This window comes from Notolepis coatsorum (assembly GCF_963971535.1).
Source record: "Notolepis coatsorum genome assembly, chromosome: 9".
Classification (NCBI taxonomy): Eukaryota; Metazoa; Chordata; class Actinopteri; order Aulopiformes; family Paralepididae; genus Notolepis; species Notolepis coatsorum.
This window is the reverse complement of record NC_140173.1, coordinates 79,825,154-79,845,108: the sequence shown is the minus strand read 5'-3', so window position 1 is coordinate 79,845,108 and position 19,955 is coordinate 79,825,154. Positions and strand designations below refer to the sequence as shown.

Below are 19,955 nucleotides of genomic sequence, written 5' to 3'. Positions count from 1 at the left end.
CGGGGTGCACTGACTGCGCTCCGCGGGAATTTTTTTTCAGAGATAGCAGATAGGAATGAATGATGAATGAGGGGCAGTCTAATTGCAGAGAGAACATAATATTAACTAGAGTCTGCTATACCCGAGACACCTCCTTGGTTTGTACCGCAATTTGGGACCCAAATTGGAGCGTGGAACAAAACTCACAAATGCTATCCCCGTGCACATTCAAGTCCTCTCCACCCTCGGGTCTTTGGACACCGGCACGGTCCATCGTGATATTGGAGATGGATTGAGCAATGGACTGTTACTGTACCCAGGGCCGCCTCAGGGGGTGTGCGAGCAGTGCGGTCGCACAGGGCCTCGCGGAAAGGGGGGCATCGCAAAAAAAAAAAAAAAATTTTTTTTTTTTTTTTTTTGTGATGCCCCCCTTCCCGCGAGGCCCTTTTTCATCACAGACCTAAAATCTAGTTTTGCTTATATGCTTATATATTTCACATTAGACACGTTTGTAGAATGTGTCTGACTTGTTCCTGCCTCTGCGGCTCTGCAGACTGCAGTTTTCCGGTTTCTGCGGCTTTGCTGCTCTAAAGATTTTAGGATAGTGTTTCCGGTCTCTTATCCCGTCCGCCGTAATAGAAGAAGAAGAAGAAGAAGACACACGACACGAGGTAGAGGGATGATCTAATTCAGCGCGGAGGAGCCAGACAGTGGATGTCTTTTCAAAAGCAGCATGGATCAGAAGAAATTACACCGTGGGCCAAGAAAGTCTCCTTCCAACTTTACCATTGGCGCCGCATTGATACTGCGTTATGGTGAGTCAACCTATGATTATATTCCCGCCGTGGACCTATCTCTCTTTCTCTCTCTCTGGAGCCAAACTGGTCGACTAGCTAGTAGCTAACGGTGTGTCACGTGTGCCTGGTGAGAGCACCTGGCTGTATGTAGCCGCATAGCTTGCTTCTGCGTTAGCTAATGGTTAGCACAAGCATCAAACGAACGTTCCCAGCTGAAGCTAAACAGCTAACTGGCTAACAGTTAGCTCAATCAGCTGTTAGCTAATTAGCTGTTAGCTTGTGCTAACCATTAGCTAACGCAGAAGCAAGCTATGCGGCTACATACAGCCAGGTGCCTGATTGAGCTAACTGTTAGCCAGTTAGCTGTTTAGCGTCAGCTGGGAACGTTCGTTTGATGCTATCAGTTAGCCTTGAGAATAGCAGGGGGTGCTGGCACTCTGACTACGACATCATCTTTGACAGAAGATGTAGTCGGGCCTGCACCATGACAAGGCTCTGGCCATAGCTTATTTGTCCCGACAGCGAGAGGCCTTTCGTCAACGTGGAGACCTGTGTTGCGGCCTTTCGCCCTGCGTTCCTTTTGTGCAGGTAAGATTAATGAAAATGTCATGACATTACCCCACTCTTCCTTCCTTCCCCTCCCGAATGTTTTGTTAATAACGATGTTTTTTTCCAGGCAAAACATATGCTACTTCACAACATTTGGAGATACGACATGTGCTGTGTGTGAATGTCTTGGTCGTTTGTGTAGCTTGGGTAGCGTTGGGCCGTTGGCCAAAGCTGTGTGTGGCCTGGTGTCACAGTACCTGGCTAGCCTATTTAGCTGATGTCGGCCATTGGCTCCTTGCTGCTTTGGTTTCTCTGGTATAGACCCTCTTCTTGTTGAATTTAAGTGTTGATCTTTGTCCTTTTGGATCTCTCATACATGCTCTAGTCTCTCTCTAACACACACACACATGACAAACACACATGTTCTCTCTCTCTCTCTCTCTCTCTCTTTCTAACACACACAGTCTGCCTATGGCGGCCTTTCTCGATGGCTAGGCTGTGCTCAAGGATCTTCAGTCACAGTGCTCAGGTATTCTGCCACTGTGTACTCTCTGTTTAGGGCCAAATAGCATTTCAATTTCTTTCCAATGTGTCTCTCTCTCTCTCTCTCTCTCTCTCTCTCTCTCTCTCTCTCTCTCTCTCTCTTGGATTTAAGTGTTGATCTTTGTCCTTTTGAATCTCTCATACATGCTCTAGTCTCTCTCTAACACACACACACATGACAAACACACATGTTCTCTCTCTCTCTCTCTCTCTTTCTAACACACACAGTCTGCCTATGGCGGCCTTTCTCGATGGCTAGGCTGTGCTCAAGGATCTTCAGTCACAGTGCTCAGGTATTCTGCCACTGTGTACTCTCTGTTTAGGGCCAAATAGCATTTCAATTTCTTTCCAATGTGTCTCTCTCTCTCTCTCTCTCTCTCTCTCTGTACACTGTATATTGACTGTAGAACGGGAGCTCTCTCTCGCTCTCTCTTTTGCTATATGTTGACTGTATCATGCCCCGCCTCGGGCAGCGCTATTATTTAAGAATATGTTGACTGTATAAAAAAAAATATATATATATATATTTTTTTTTTTACCTTTTGGGGGGGGGGGGGGGGGGGGGGGGCTCGCGTTAAATCTCGCACAGGGCCTCGCATTTCTCCCAGGCGGCCCTGACTGTACCACCCATGTAGCTGTCAAAGCGCCATCACAAATTCAGTTATGTGAATAGAAAGGGATTCCACTCAGTCAATGTTGCGATGCGCATTTGCATCAACATGTCGTTGCTGCATGCCTGGAGGAAGGCACGCATTGTATTGAATTAAATTGTAATGTTATTACTGGGGTATCTGTAATTAAAATATCGCTTAAATGCAGGGGATCGGGGCTATCTACTGAAGCCATGGATGACCCCTTGATCAACCCCAACAGAAGCACATCTACACCGGGCACACTCCCGCACAAGAAAGAGTCACCATGGAGCGTGCAATTTGATTTTTTTCCAGGCTCATATTCTTATTTTAACCTAAACTGTATATTTTTATTTAATAGCGTTAGCGTTTTAAGGGAACTAGATTATTTTGAACATATTTTCTTTTGCCAGTTTGCTTTTGCATATATCAATGCTATGTTTTCAATTAATTAAATAAAACTCATACTTTTTGCAAGAGTTGACTGACTGCCATAGAAATAATCAACCATCTACATACTGTAACTTTTCAGTGCACGTTTTTATTTACATTGTGACAACAGCCTTGTGAGCTCCCGCACACAGACATGATGGAATTCAAGTTCAAGTTTGTATTGATCACATATAGGCCGGCTACACATGGCGTAGGCTACATGGCAGTGAGATTCATTGTTCTTGTATGCTCTCGTATTATTGTTATAGTAGGCAATTGTCAAGAAAGGAAGTACATTATTTTCAATCGTGGCTTTAATTCGTAGCCAAGAAGCAGTCTCCTATCAACTTCATTAATCCCGATCCGTCTCAGCCACAGCATAACTGAGACCGGCTATGGAAAAAAATCATAAATAGACTACTGTAAATAAAATAGCCTATAACATTATAAAGGATATAGGCTATAGCAGGGGTTCCCAACCTTTCTTCCCCAGCGCCCCACAATTCCTTGGAGACATATATGATATAGGCTATACTGGGTCCGTCATCGAGGAGATTTAGCCATTTGAGAATAGGATATTATGGCCAAACAAGGGCCTATAGCCTATAAATATTATTAAATGTTTTCATAAGCGTAAAGATACAAGGACAACAGTTATATTAACGATCAAGTTAGTTTACTGTATGCAGGCTTCGCGGGGCTCCGTGTGACGTGTCTGTGCCATGCTGCGTTATGCGCAAATGACTGTTGCATAATGTAGGCTATTCTATTATATATAATTTATATAGGCTACCTACCGACATCAAAATAGATTGTATGCCACTACAAATCATATGCAGGTAGAAAATTGATGGAAAATCCGTCGCAATTTGGAATCAAATTGACGGAGAACTTTAATCCCTGGGTATTAATCGAACTAAACGAAAAAAGGCAGTCATATTCCAGCATGGTTATTAATGACACCAACTGCAAACAGTGGTTAACGGTCTTTATTAGTGTTTGCGCTGCCCAGGCAGCAATGGTCTTTAGGAAGTTAATAGATATCATATCCGACATCACCATGTACACGTCTGTCAGCCTGTCGCGTATTTCTCCATAACACGTGTTTGCACGGTTTAGTAAATTTTTCCACATTTCATGGGGGTGTTTCATTACCGTATATGGTTAATTACCAGATTTTTCTGTGCGTACACACATTCTAAATTCCGTGCGGAGGAACAGAAATAGAACACTTTCTACGCATTGTTGATAAATGAGGGCCCTGGATCGTAACGGTGGGGCAATGCTATATTCCCTCCAAAGCACATCACTCCTTTGGGTGCTGGGTTAGGTAATAATCACAATGAAGAGAATAGCAAACAATGAATGAAGAGCACACTCATGCTCCAGAATAAACTTTTAATTTATAACGTTTCATCAGGTCCATGAGGAGTAGACGCTGGAAACACCGCCAATAAAAAGTTTATGATAATGATATTATCTTAAACTAAACATTAAATACAACTTTCTCACTAAAAAAATATATTCCTAAATGAGACAATATCTTCACTGGCACAGTGCCTAACTTCGGTCTAAAGATTCAGCTCCATAGACATGTCTGCTCAAAATAATTTATTTGGGGATGACATGACAAACAAACGCAATGACAAAATATAGTGACAAAAACAAAGCATGAAATGTGTCATGAAAATACAAATTAAGCAAGCTCTATACATTACGAAATAAACTAAATACAATACGAAATAAACTAAATACAAATGGTGAAAAATACTGTTATGTATATGCCTCATTTCTGGTTTATGTCTTCCCCTTCCTGATATCTGCCAACAGTGCTGCCAGGTGCAAACTGCTCCACGAGCCAACTGCGCTGAAGCAAATAGGCGTGTTTGAGCTAGTATCTCATCTGTGCAATATCTTTAGTGAATGGCTCGCAAAGACGGAGCACATAGGGCGTGCTAATCGCGTGCAGTTAAGAGTGCTATTAGTGCTGCGCAATCCATTATTTGTGAATTCGCCCCTGTGTTATCTTAATTTTAAGGGTAGGGTTAGGTTTTGCGGCTGGCTCCAGATACATTTTATTTTCGTCCAGGAGGGGGAAAATGGCTCTTTTAATATGACCCCTGTCCTAGGACAATGGCAGACAGAAAACGAAAGAAAATATTTTAAGACTTAGGATAGGAGTGAGAAATGTTGTATTTAATGTTTAGTTAAGAGAATATAACCCGCATTATCATATACTCCAGAATAAACATTTCATTGACAGTGTTTCCAGCGTCTACTGCTCATGGACCTGACGAAACTTTCTAAATTAAAAGTGTATTCTGGAGCATATGAGTGTGCAGGTTCTATTCTCTTTATTGTGATTATTACCTAACCCACCGGATCACTGAAGATGCTGGTCATGACCAGTAGCGGCTGGTACTATCGCAGGCCTGTGGGTCGCAGCCGGGGGTTCACGTTAGGTCGCGTTGAAAATGTAATGCTCTGAGATGCTCTGGAGCAATCTCTCTCTCTGTCTCTCGGATCAATCCAATAAAATAATTAACACATGTATGTTGTCATTTTAAACAACTCACCATTCATTCATTATGCATCAGCAGCAGCTAAATTAATGTTATAATTCACAACACAGCAGCGCGTTTTGAATCGCTAGCCTATTATCGTCTCGTCTCATCAAGCACAGTCAATAATTTCCGTAGCTGCATTTCTCGGAGACAGCTGTGTAGCGAGAGAGAGAGAGAGCGAGAGAGAGAGAGAGAGAGACTCACTGTTTAGTCGAAACGTCCAGGGCAGGAGGGCTTGATAAAGTGTATAATCCACTGTTGATGTATTCCAGACCACTGTCCACTGTCCAGACTGCATCCGCCATATAGCTTGTTAGCCAAGTGTTAGCTGTTAGCAGTTAGCACCACACAACACAAGTACTTCATTTCTTTGTCCATTTCCGCGTCGAACAGACTGCAAACTACCTGGCGTTCTATCGCCATGCTCTAAGACAAACTCTAACCTTAACCAACTTTGAAAGAGTGCCTAAGCTTAACCGTCGAAAGAACTTGCAGTCACGCTCTAAGACAAATAGCTGCATCTCACAAGTCACAACAACACAACTATCTCTACCACCAAGCTAGAATTGGAACATAGAAAGTGGATTCGGCCAATCAAAGATCGTCTCCGCGAAATACTGCTACGGAAAAAAAAACTGACGTCGGCCAATCAGAGAGCGTCTCCGCGAAATGCGGCTACGGAAATTCTTGCCGCTGCTGCCTAGACCGCTTCAAATCGCGCCCGGATTCCAACATAATAGTCATATTTCAACGCACAACACGTTACGCACTGATTGGCTGCGACGGATACAGCGATCAAACAGTGACGCGCACTCAGAGCGCTATTGCGTCTAGCCCGGGCCGAGAAATACAAAAAAATGTAAAAAATTTAAAAAAGTTAGTCACTTCCTGTTCAGGAAAACGAGTATTTTTTATTTGATATATTAACGTTATATTGTGCATTGGAAACACAAACATACTTAAAATGAGTAAATATTATTCATTTTAAACATGTTTATATTATTTATAGGGCTATAAAACAAAAAACAAAAACGTTTTTTTTTCTTCTCTGATTTAACAGGTAGGGCGGCGCCCTAGCGCCCTCGGTGGCGAGCCGCCACTGGTCATGACACCCCTTATAAATGTGCTTAGTTAGGGCGGCTAAGTGGCGCAGTGGGCAAGGCGCTCACCACTAACGCAGGAGATGCTGGTATCGAGCCCAGCTCTCTGCGTTGCTACCGGCTTGGCCGGCCGTCATACTAACACAATTGGCAGTGTTAGAGGGTGGGAAAGCCGGTGGGTGGGGATTGGACGTTGTGGACAGCGACTCCTACAGGTTGGTTGGGTGACGCCTGTACAGCAGAAACAGGAAGTATCGGGGGCAGCGTGAGCCTCCCACACGTTACTCCTCGCCACTGAGAGTTCGAGCTGTTGCGGTGAAAAGGCTGCCTCCTCGTGTACCGGAGGGGACACGTGATGCAATGCTTCTATCCTCACTACAGCCGACCAGTGGGAGGCATAGTCTAGCAACGTTCAAGACAGGGGAGGGAAGAATTGGAAATACGAAATTGGGATGGGAGAAAAATTAAAAAATAAGTTGAAAAAGTAAAAAAAAAATTAAAAAATAAGTGCTTAGTTACCACCAACTCTCTGACGATGTAAATAACCTCACTTTTACTGCGTGTGCCAATTAGGGCCGATCTTTGTGAATTGTAGTGTTTTTGCAATGAGGCTCATTTGCATAGAAAGGGGCAAATTTTTCACCCATATTACCTCATTAAATACCCGCAAATAGCATGGACGCACAGAGACGCAACGATGATGGCAACGTAGTTAGCACAGTATTTCACCTTTTGTGAGGTTTGTTTTGGGGCTATTTGCATAGCGTCATAGCAATCCCTTTGTGAATTCACCCCTATGTTTTCGTTTTTGCTCGTTTTGAACAATTGGCTATACAGTAGGTATTACAGTTGGCTATTACGAGGCGTGTGCCGCGTAATAAATACAAAGTGGGAGACGTCCAGTTAGCAACAACATGGAGTAAGACGTGTTCTGTCTGGGAAAGCAAATAGAAAAAAGACAAAACTCTTGATATGTTACGCGCCGACAGTGGCTCAGGAGGTAGAGCAGTCGTCTGGCAATCCGGAGGTTCCCGGTTCGGTTCACCAGAACAGTAAAGGAGGGAAACTTCATCATCCCAGGGAGGAAAAGCTCATTGTACAGAATATGTTTTAAATTGTTTCTATATTAGTTTTAACTCATTCCTGGCCAATAGCGCCCTCTGCTGATGGCCCTTTCCATGCCAGCGCTTTAGTCAATGGGAGGACAGGGATATTTGCGAACGCTTAAAATATATCTTAAATTATGGCTATGGGTCTATTACACCCGTTGCTTATCAATGACTTGCTTGTGGTCAACATACCTTCTTGCTGTCTTGTCGTACAGAACTTGTAAGTCGCTTTGGATAAAAGCGTCAGCTAAATGACTAAATGTAAATGTAAATGTAAATGTACGAAACTGATTGTTTTTTCATCGGTACATTTCCGTTTTATACCGTTTTGAATACGAGTATAGTTTGGGAGATTTCTAGTAATTCCAGAGAAATCCGCGATAATAGCTTTTTAGTGGAATACACAAAACACGTTGTCATTTTTCGGCTGATTTATGAATCGTTTTCAAATAAACGCTAGATTATCGATAGTATATGTGTCCTCATGTCCTCTTGTCCTAATAAACTAACCTACACTGTAACACGCAACACTTTGATGAACATTGTTACTCAGCTGATAGAGTTATACCCTTCTTGCTGTCTTGTCGCACAGAACTTGTAAGTCGCTTTGGATAAAAGCGTCAGCTAAATGACTAAATGTAAATGTAAATGAAGAGAAGCGGGGTCTGAAAAATCGCTTCTAAGTACTTTGGTCGGCGCGAACCTCACACACACGCGCGTGCTCCGATGGCGGTGATAGGAACATCTGATTACCCCAAGATTCATAACATAAAGGCCTTACCTCCCATCTGATGTCATGCAAAAAGATTAATCCAATTCCTGATCGCCATTCCAAATATCGATCGTGTCCATTAATCCAACGTTATAGTCCGAAACACAATGATCCACAATGCTCCCAGTGGGGGCACTCAATGCAATGGTATCCAGCTGCATTCCCGAGAAGTAAAACCTGGACCGGACTTATTTTTTTGATGCACAGTCCCAGCCAATCCAATCCAATGATGTGCAATACCATCCGGGAGACGATAGGTGGCGGTATTTGCCCTTTTGTGAGCTCAGACCCATTCCCAACGATAACATCAGGTTGGATGGATGAAAATTAATGGATATCGCTAATAAAAGAAATAACGATTAAAACCCGACTATACTCATGATTGGCACGGAAGCGATGGCGAGTTAACCCGACTATACTCGTGGTTGGCCCGGAATGAGTTAATGTCTTTCTATTTTTCTGTTTATTTTCTGGCTCTAACATATAGCCCAGGGACTACAGATGAAAACTAGCAACCCTGCTAATGTTGGCATATTTACAGTTTTTCATTTTTATTCATTCATAAATGTATAACTCTTGATTGATATCAGTGTTAATTTTGTCAATTTTGTCAACGAAAATAATGACTAAATATGGTCATCAACTAAGCTTTTTCCCCCAATGACAACGAGACGTGACTAAATTATGCATAATTTATGCATAATCGTTGACTACATCTGAGGACACAAAAATGTACTTTACAAAAACCATGACGAATTCTCTCTTAATTTATGTTGACTAAAACAAGATGAGACAAAATAATTATAACTTTTAGAATAATTCACATTATTATTTCAGCATTTCCGTTTCCGTTATGAATAGCGCTTGAAGCGCACTAAAACATCGTAATGACTTTTTATTTTTTATATAATGTTGGGTACATGCTCAGTAGAGTTAGAACGCTCCCAGTCTTAGGGGCTGTAATGTTTTGTTAGCACACTTTATGCACATAGAAGTGCGGTGGCAGATTCGCTAAGCTAATGTTGTTAGACGAATGCTCTGATGGAGGCCGCCATTTTAAGTTTAAAGTTTAAAGTGACGTCAGCGATCTACGGTTGTACTCGACGGACAAAAGGGAATGTGTGTGTGACGTGTGTGAAATTTTTACAGTAGGTCCCAGTGAGAATTGCAATCAGTGTGTACTGTGTATTTATTATTTACACTATCGTATTATTGCTTTGTTGGTTAAAATAAATAAATAAGCAATTTAAATCAGAATATGTTCCATTCCATGTCTGACTATTTCTGAATCTATTGACCATTTCAAGGAATGTTTGGTTACTATTGGGCTTCTAGCCTTCTACTGAACTTATTGTGAATCAGCTGATATGGTTTTGGCTATACTATACTTAAAGAATAAATAGAATTGCATTATTTACAATATAAAAATATAAGCGGCTGGGTGGCGCAGCGGAGATTGCGCTCGTCACCAATGCAAGAGACTCCGGTCTCGAATCCGGGTGTCAGCATTGCCTCCGGCTTGGGCCGGCCATCATACTAACTCAATTGGCAGAGTTGGCGGGTGGAAGTCGATGGGTGGTAATCTGGACGTTGTGGACAGTGACTCCTACAGGTCGGTTGGGGACACCTGCACAGCAGAGACAGGAAATGGCGGGGGTAGTGTGAGCCTCCCACACGTTACACCTTGCCAATGAGAGTCCGCGCTGGCAGGTGAAAAGATGTGACAGGCTGCCTCCTCGTGTACCGGAGGGGACACATGATGCAAGGCTTCTATCCTCCCTATGACCGGCCAGTGGGGGGCATAGTCGAGCAACGTTCAAGACAGGGGAGGGGATAATTGGAAATACGAAATTGGGATGGGAGAAAAATAGGATAAAAACAAATAAGGAGAAAAAGTGGATCAAAAAAATATATATAAAAATATAAAATGCCTTTTTTTCATTAACGAAAACTAGACAAAAATTTCATCTGTTTTCTGCAACTAAATCTAGACTAAAACAAAAAAGACAAAATCGAGAATAAAACTGACTAAGACTAAAATGATCAGACCTGTAGTTGACTAAAACTGACTAAACGAAAAATAAATGAAGGTGACTAAATATGATGAAAACGAAAAAGGAGCATTTGACACATGACTAAGACTAAAATTAAAATAGCTGCCAAAATTAACACTGATTGATATGCACTGTCGCTGATCAAATAAACTGAGTACATTTTTTATTATTATTATTATTATTCCCGCTCCTCCCGGGCAGCGTGTCGAAGTAGGCTACCCCTAACTGCTCCCGATGAAAAATAGGCAGAATCAACAGAATTTTCCTTGATAACCAAACCAAGTGAGTATACTCATGACACCATTTACTAATTATATCGCAATCGCAATATTGTCCACAATAATCGCAATCGTACTCTTTCACCAAATCATGCAGCCCTAACACAGGATTATAAACTGTGACATTGGTATAATGCATCTCTGAACATAGCCCTGTGTATACGACCTTGAATCGGAACAATAGAAGGAAAAACACCCTCTGGAGACTGACCTTGAGTATTCTAAGTGAATCAATGAAAGAAGAGTTGAAAAGCAAAATTGATTTGTACCTGACAGAGAATGACAATGGAGAGGTGAACCTGACTGTGCAATCTGATGCCTGTAAGGCAGTCATGAGATGGAAAGCTAAATCAGCATTTATCAAGAAGGCAAAACAGGAGAGACTCAAGAATCTATGAAGTGAATATAAACAATTGAAACCAAAACACAAAGAAAGAGGATATGTCAAGATAAAACAAGAACTAAAGAAAACAAAGAATGAAATGTACACACAAGACATACAAGGTTATTTCTTAAACAAAGATACTATGAAGTGGGTGGTAAAACAGCCAAACCTTTAGCCTATAGACTAAGAAAATAACAAGCAGAGAACACCATAACCAAATTTAAAGATCCCAAACCAAATTAAATCAGGAAAAATTGGAGGACATCCAAAGCCACACAGATGGAAACATTTCATTCCCTTCAACTACCAAAGGTAACTGAAGAGCATCGGAGGCTACACTTTCAATAATACTGAAAGAAGGCAAAGATAGACTGTCCTAACTTTAAAGTATTTTAAATCAGGATCACAAACTGTCCACATCTATTGTAAGATAATAGAGAATATATTACCACGGATTATCAATACGGACCAGACATGGTTCATAACGCAAAGACAGACGCAAGATAGTGTTAGAAGGACATTGCATGTTATAAGACACATACAGTTGGGAAAGATTGAACCAATATTGGTAGGGATATATGCGTAAAAAACATTTGACATTTCTATACAGGCTGTTGCAAAGACTTTTGGGGGTAAAATAATCTCCCGGAACTTCTGCTTAGACCCTGGTTTCCACAGTGCAGTTCCTGAAAAATTCCCTAGTTCCGGGGGAAGGTTCCTGTGGTGCAAGCGCGGTTTTACTGTTGCATGCTAGCCAGTGCAAACACACACAGACACAGTTACACACACCTCCGCAGACATACTCCCAAACACTCGTTATCACACACAAGCACACGCTCATTATCACACGCACAAACTCACTTGAGCACTAATGTGCACAGACACATACTGTACACACACACACACACACACACACGTCACACACACACACACACACACACACACACACACACACACACACACACACACACACACACACACACACACACACACACACACACACACACACACACACACACACACACACACACACACACACACACACACACACACACACACACACACACACACACACACACACACACACACACACACACACACACACACACACACACACACACACACTGCCTGAGGTATAATGTTAAAATATTGCAGAACTGTGCCTGTTCAGTGCCAGGAGAGCTGAATGTTTTCCTGTTGTCTGCATATGTAGCGCCCGGCGTCCTGTTGTGGATAGATCTGTCCGGCAGGTCTGGAGCTCACTTAAAATTACATAAGGCCAACATATCCGTCACGGGGGTGGGGGGAGTGGCCTACATTTGCAGACTCCCAAATTACCGTCCCAATCCCCAGTCCCTCCCCTCTCTCCTTTGTCCCACCTGTCGCAGGCTGATGGTGTACCAGCAGGGTTGTAAAAAGTACCCAGAAATTATACTTAGGTGAAAGTATGGGTACCGTCTCAAAATCTCACTCAAGTAAAAGTCAGAGTATCTGGCTAAAAACACACTTGAGTAAAAGTCAAAACGTTTCTAAAAAGTAAAAGTAAAAAAAAAATGTATTCCGGAGCAATGAAATGTTCCGTTTCGTCCTCTTCATCACCCATACTATCGTTTGTGGCCATCTTCTGTAGCTTGTCACTCTGAATGTCTATTCTTCGGATAGCAGGTGCTTAATCAAAGATCCCCGCTTTCTAGTCTTGCACAAGGACCAATCAGCATGGGTATGGGCGGGTTCATTTTAAGTAAAAAGTATGTTTTTTTCTCTGAAATGTAATTGAGTAAAAGTACAAGTATACAAACCTAATAATACTTGAGTAAAGTACAAATCCCCCAAAACAGTACTTAAGTATTGTAACTAGGGATGTCCGATATTATCGGCCTACCGATATTATCGGCCGATACCGGCATTAAAATGTGATATCGGAAAATATCGGTATCGGTGTAAATTTTTTTTAAATATTTTATTTTGTTTACATTTCTATAACCCAGGCAAGCAAGTAAGAACAAATTCTGATTTTATTTATTGTCAAAAGTATGCATAATGTTGTGTTAATTCAACAACAAGAGATATGTAATGTTAATTACCTGAAATTATTCAATTTTTTGGGGGGGGGGGAAACCCTGCATATATCGGTATCGGTTGATATCGGTATCGGAAAAATTAAGAGTTGGACAATATCGGTATATCGGTATCGGTAAAAAAGCCAATATCGAGCATCCCTAATTGTAACGAAGTACAATTATTCAAGTACTTTACACCCCTGTGTACCAGTGCACCCAAACAAGGTGTCGTCTCGCAGAGACAAACAGAAAACAACAAGCTGAGGACAGATTGAAAATGCCGCCTGAACGCTCTTGAACATTGGCACGTTCCAAGAATGCAGTTTGTCGGGGCCCACTTGCTGAATGTGTTGCCTCTGCGCCCTTTTTATCTTTCCCTTTCTCTCCCTCTCCCTCTTCCCCTACATCCCTCTCCCTCTCTCTCTCTCCTCTCTCTCTCTCTCTCTCTCTCTCTCTCTCTCTCTCTCTCTCTCTCTCTCTCTCTCTCTCTCTCTCTCGCTATCTCTCTATCTCTCTCTCTCTCTCTCTCTCTCTCTCTCCCTCTCTCTCTCTCCCTCTCTCTCTCTCCATCTCTGATTATATCCCACACGCAAGGGCGTAACTCTGTTGTCAGTGGTGGAGGGGACACATTTGGAGGCGTGGTCAGTGGCAGAGGGGTGCTACGTATAGTTGTATGGTTGCGGCGGGTGGGGGGGTGAAGGGACGTGTCCCCCCTTTTCGTAGATTTTTTTTAAAATCAGTTGTGCAAGTCAATTTTGGTGAGTTGTTTCTATATACAATTCACTTATGACAAGTCATAATGCCACGCGAGTCTCGGAACGTGCGTACTGCGTAGTGTGTGTGTGAGAGAGAGAGAGAGAGAGAGAGAGAGAGAGAGAGAGAGAGAGAGAGAGAGAGAGAGAGAGAGAGAGAGAGAGAGATAGAGAGAGATAGAGAGATAGATATAGAGAGAGAAACAGAGAGAGATATATCGCGCTATTTATTATCTACAAAGTATAAAACAACAGCCTAGAGGATTTTAAATACAGACAGCCAAACATACAGATATTTCACAGACACCAAGCAATGCTGTTGCATTTCATGGCAATCTCAGTCACACAGACACATTGTTCACAGTTTCACACCAAACTGGGGAGGGGTGTTATGTAGCCTATTTGAGCACACCTGAAGACTGGGCTGTTGTTGATATGCAAAGACAGCTGTGGTCGGTGGTACTTAGCGCCGGGTGCTCACCTGGCCACTTGACTTTGCATGACAATGGCTCAGAGATGGACAAGCAGCCATTTTCCGTGTGGTCCTATCACGTCGCGTCACCGTTTATTATCGTGCAGGGGACAATAACTGCATTCTGAAAACATGCCGGGGACATGTCCCATGTGTCCCCCCCCCCTTAGTTACGCCCCTGCCCACACGGTCTCTCATCCCTTTTCCAAAGCACCAGAAATACAGGCAAAATAATTGCGAGAGAAACAGGAAGAAAGCACTGACAGCTCAACACTTTGCAGGAGATACGTTGGCCAGGATTCAGCCTGCCTTTCACCACGACGTGAAACAAAGCAAAGCTGAGGTGCACATTCTGGGATGTTTAACCCTTCGCTGTACCTTGCTGAGCTGACTGGCGGGCGAACCGCTGCTGTTGACTGTGTGACACTTGAAGTTGAGCAAGGACTCTCCCATGGCGTCCCGCTCCCGGTCGCCGTGCGGATGGCCGTCGGGGGGGAGGGGGGACGGCAGGGACGAGGGGGCCTGCTGGAGCACCGTGCAGGAAAGGCCCAGGAAATTAGAGGGATGGATCAGAAAGGCTTCCAGAGCAATGTTAGCAGACACCTGAAGATTGAAGAGGGGAGGGAGGGAGGAGGAGGAGATGGGGGTAGATGGGGTGTGAATAAGAGAAGGAAGGGGTGGTGGGAGGAGGATCATGCAGGAGGTCGAGTGAGTATGGGGAATAGAAGCAGAGGAGAGGGAGCAGAAAATTACTTTACTGTCAATTTACACAACATAGTAAGATATTGAACTGTGTATGTTGCCCTCCTAGATACACATGGGCCCCTAAACATTATGCAATTAATCAGAAAGAGAAGAGCAAAGTGCATTTTTGTTGTCCCGTGCCTTGCTCAAAGGCAATTTGGCAAGGGTGATGGGCACCGCATATAGGTCAAACCAACCACCCTCCAGTCACCAGCTGGAATACACCCTCGCATCAGTGCCGGGGATCAAACCAGTGACTTATCAGTTACTGGTCAGCCTCTCTACCCTTAGAACCCCCCGGGGAGAAGGGGGAATGAGATAGAGGATGGAGAGGAGGGAGAAGGAGGAAGGAGAGAGAGGAGGGAGAAGGAGGAAGGAGAGAGTGGAGGGAGAAGGAGGAAGGAGAGAGAGGATGGAGAGGAGGGAGAAGGAGGAAGGAGAGAGCGGAGGGAGAAGGAGGAAGGAGAGAGAGGAGGGAGAAGGAGGAAGGAGAGAGATGATGGAGAGGAGGGATGGAGAGGAGGGAGATATAGGAGGGAGGGAGAGGAGGGAGTGAGAGGAGGGAGAAGGATGACAGAGAGAGAGGAGGGAGAGGAGGGAGAAGGAGGAAGGAGAGAAGGGAGGGAGAGGAGGGAGAGAGAGGAGGGAGAGGAGAGGAGGGAGGGAGAGGAGGGAGACGGAGGAATGAGAGAGAGGAGGGAGGGAGAGGAGGGATAGAGAGGAGGGAGAGGAGGGAGAGAGAGGAGGGAGAGATAGGAGGGAGGGAGAGGAGGGAGAGAGAGGAGGGAAGGAGAGGAGGGAGAGGAGGGAGACGGAGGAAGGAGAGCGATGAGGGAGAGGAGGGAGGGAGAGGAGGGAGAGAGAGGAGGGAGGGAGAGTAGACAGCAAGGGCTGGGGGTGTCAGGAGAGGGAGAGCAGAAACATTAAATATCAGATTGTCCTATTAGTAATTTAGCAAACGCTTTTATCCAGAGAAACTGTGGGGAGAAGAGGAAGAGCAGGAAGAGGAGTAGGGGGAGGTTAAGAGGAAACAAAGAACAAGGGCATCTCTCTGGTACTATTGGAGCTGGCCAAATTAACCTCTCATTATCCTAAGCCGCCAGAAGAAAGGTGGAGCGAAAGGACATTTAGCCACATAATCAACCTCTTGGCCCCCGGCTGAGAGTGTGTCTGGCTCAGGCCGGCTCCAGCTCCTCGTACCTTGGATATGACCTGCGTGTCTCCGGTCAGGGCCAGGTCGGCGATGCGCTCCACGCACTGGACGATCCGCGTACACGCCCGCGCCTCACTCTGAGCCATCCACAGGATGTGTTCCTCTACCAGCATCATGTTACTGGCGATGTCCGAGATGTAGTCGCCCAGCTGTGGGGAAACACACACACACACACACACACACACACACACACACAGACACACACACACACACACACACACACACACACACACACACACACACACACACACACACACACACACACACACACACACAAACACACACACACACACACACACACAAAAACACACACACACACACACACACACAAGTATTTTAGTTTTGTTTATTTGACAGGGACAATGAGCAATAAATATTTTGCACCAGATATAACCTATATGCTCATTTACATCTGTAGTCCCTGGGCGGGAGTCTTCAGTGACAATATACACATAAACATCCGGCTGTCAGCGGTCCCTCCGGCTTGGCCGGTCGTCATACTGACACAATTGGCAGTGTCAGCGGGTGGGAAGCCGATGGGTGGTATTCTGGTCGTTGTAAACAGCGACTCCTACAGGTCGGTCAGGGCGCCTGCACAGCGAGGGAAGGAACTGGGTAAGGTAGTGTGAGCCTCCCACGCATTACACTTCCCCAGTGAGAGTCCTCGCTGTCAGGTGAAAAGAGGCTGCTGGCTGTCTCCTATGTATCGGAGGAAGCATCTGATAGACGTCAGGGCTCCCTAGACCGACCAGTAGGGGGCACATGCGCGCAACGACCAGGAAGGGGAGGGGGGAATTGGCATAACGACTAAATTGGGATGGGAGAAAAATACAGAAAAATAGGAGGAGAAAAAGTGGACAAAAAAAAAGAAATACACCACCTAAAAAATACACGACGGAACAGTACAGTACGAAAAAATACAAACATCAGGTGCAACGTAACAAAAAACCAGAGAACCTAACAAGCATGGGGTGAAGATTAGGAGGAGTTGAGCAGCTGTATGGCCTTGGGGAAAAAACTGTGGTTGAACCTCACAGATTTTAAATGTTTATTAGCAACGCCGAGCTTTCAAACCCCGCCACGTGTGTGTGTGAAACCCTAATGCAACGGTGAGTACCTTTGAAATTTATATCTGATATATTTTGGACCCACCGCTCGTCTTTAACCAGTGCTTGATAGTGCACATTAACCTGGCTAGTAGCGTAGAATAAGTGACTACGTATTCAAGCAAGGCTTGCATCACAGTCACGAAAGGGGCTAATTTGACAGGGACAATGAGCAATAAATATATTGCACCAGATATAACCTATACACTCATTTACATCTGTAGTCCCTAGGCGGGAGTCTTCAGTGACAATATACACATAAACAGTAGGCTGTAGTTGCATTACGAGACAATACACAAGCAAAATACCATGCAGTGCAAAATATTTTCCATACAAAGCAAAATATTACAAAGTTTTACCTATGGGGTAAAGATATTACAATCATGTGCCTATTATCAATACATTTTAAAACAAACGTAGGCCTAAGCCATTTAATTTCAGTATGGCCTACATAGTGTTAGATCCTGATCAAACTGGCCAGTATCACGTCTTCGTCTGCTTGGCTCTCCATCCAATTCCTCTGCGTTGTGTCATTTTAATGGTCCTGACGTCTCCTATACTGGCAGATAAGATCCTTATCTCTCCCCGTTAGTACAATCCGCAAACCATAATAAATCTCCACCTCCGTAAGAATTCGACACTCCGACAACGTGAAATACCTTACAAGGAAAAGCATGGTTTTATTTGATAAACAGAAACCTCAGCTCAGATGTTAACAGATTGTATTGTCCTTGAAGAGTCTGTTCTAATGATCTTTCGGTGTGTTCAGATTATCGTCCTTTTGCTGTTATGTCCAATAGTGGTCAGGCCTGGTCGTTAGCCTGAACCCTCCTCGTGTTAGCCGAAGCTAATGATGATGTGGCATTCTTCCCCCCCCCCCCCCTCTCTATGTGATGGGAGGAGAGAGCGTCTTCTGTGTGATCTCAGTCCTACTCGCTCTTGGTCTGCCTAGTCTGCCCTACACCCGGAAACACCGTTCGACTTATAGATCTTCGTCGTCACAACGACGGCCCACCCCTTTCTGGTTGTCATGTGCCGCGTTGTCATGACAACTGCGTTAATAACCTTTCACACCATTAAACGTTTCATTCACTGTTGCATTAAAGAGGTCACCCCTCTCCCTCGCTATGGGCCTACAGTACACTCGCTCTTATCAATTTGTTCTTGCAATGAATGCAAAACATTCGGCTGGCTGCTAAACATTCTGCTGGCTACTGCCTCTGAACCGCTTCTTCTATCACCGTCTTCCATGCACATTTCGATCTCACCGTTTTAGCTGTGATCATCTCCCCCCAATCTATACATCACATACATTGAAAAAGCACCCCAAATCCTTCATTCCCCCCTTTGATTCTTAATCAACCTTCAGAATCAACAGACTACTTGGTTTTTCAATTAATTATACACAAAAATAGACTCATAACAATGAGGCCCCGCCATCTGCTGTTCCATTACCCGCATCACACCCAAACCAGAAAGGATAAACAACGGTCAGGGAGGAGAGAGAGAGAGAGAGAGACAGAGAAAAACACAGATTGCAACTTTTCAGACGACACACCTAAACCCTTCGGCCCCCATATTAGGTACCCCACGTCCAAATCAGAGCGCTCCCTTCCCTCTTACAGTACACCTCCCATCTTGGGCCGGTCTTGTCTTCGAGGGCAAGGGCCCCTTTCAGTGACGGCTCCTTTCCTGAGCTGGTCCCCCTCCCAGGGCGTGGTCCCCTAGGCAAAAATGTCTCCCCTGGTCTGCTACTGCTCAGTGTCTCTGGCTGTCCTCTCCACATCTGCTCCTCCACCGCCGCCGTCTCCTCTCTCTCGTCGTGGATGATCTGTGTACCAGGCTGCGGTGCCTGGCCCTTGCGGCTTCCTCCTCCTCCAGTCTGTCTCCTGGTCATCTCCATCGCTGTCGGTGTCTCCCCCCGCTGAAAGCAGAAACACAACACCGGCAGTCGTCTGTACATTCGACTTCCCTTGTTTTGCTATTAGTCTACCACCTTCTCCACACCTATTATCCATCTTACAGGGCAGTTCCCTGTTTGTTGTCTTCCGGCGTGACACTTGCAGCTTCCGATACCCACTCCGCGCAACTCTTCATCCCAGTTTGACCCCCAGCGCGTGCCAGTTCTTCTGGTGACATGTCTTCTGAAGACCCTGCCTATCTATTAGGTGTGAGAAGGCCCCACTGGAATTCAAACTCCCTCTTTATTCCATAATTAACCCATTCAAATAACTGCACCATCTTTCTGTGCAATTCTTATTTAATCCATTGTATAATTAAACTATATCTAATATTATTATTATAATAGATCCACTCTCTGTGCTGCAGTAGATTCTCTAACTTGACTCACTCCCCCACTCCACCACTAGATGGTAGTACAGACTTATATCTAAATATTCCCCTATGGGTAATGA

The 19,955-nt window shown here is 44.3% G+C and overlaps 1 protein-coding gene across 1 annotated transcript in view; it reads right to left on the bottom strand.

The window, feature by feature from the left end:
* Nucleotides 1-19,955, bottom strand: part of adgra1b (adhesion G protein-coupled receptor A1b) — a gene marked incomplete at its 3' end in the record, with an annotated part of 723,468 nt that overhangs the window by 379,730 nt on the left and 323,783 nt on the right. Inside the window, 2 exon segments of the mRNA XM_084321924.1 lie at nucleotides 14,857-15,081; nucleotides 16,423-16,584. Of these exon segments, the coding sequence (XP_084178050.1) occupies nucleotides 14,857-15,081; nucleotides 16,423-16,584 (387 nt within the window).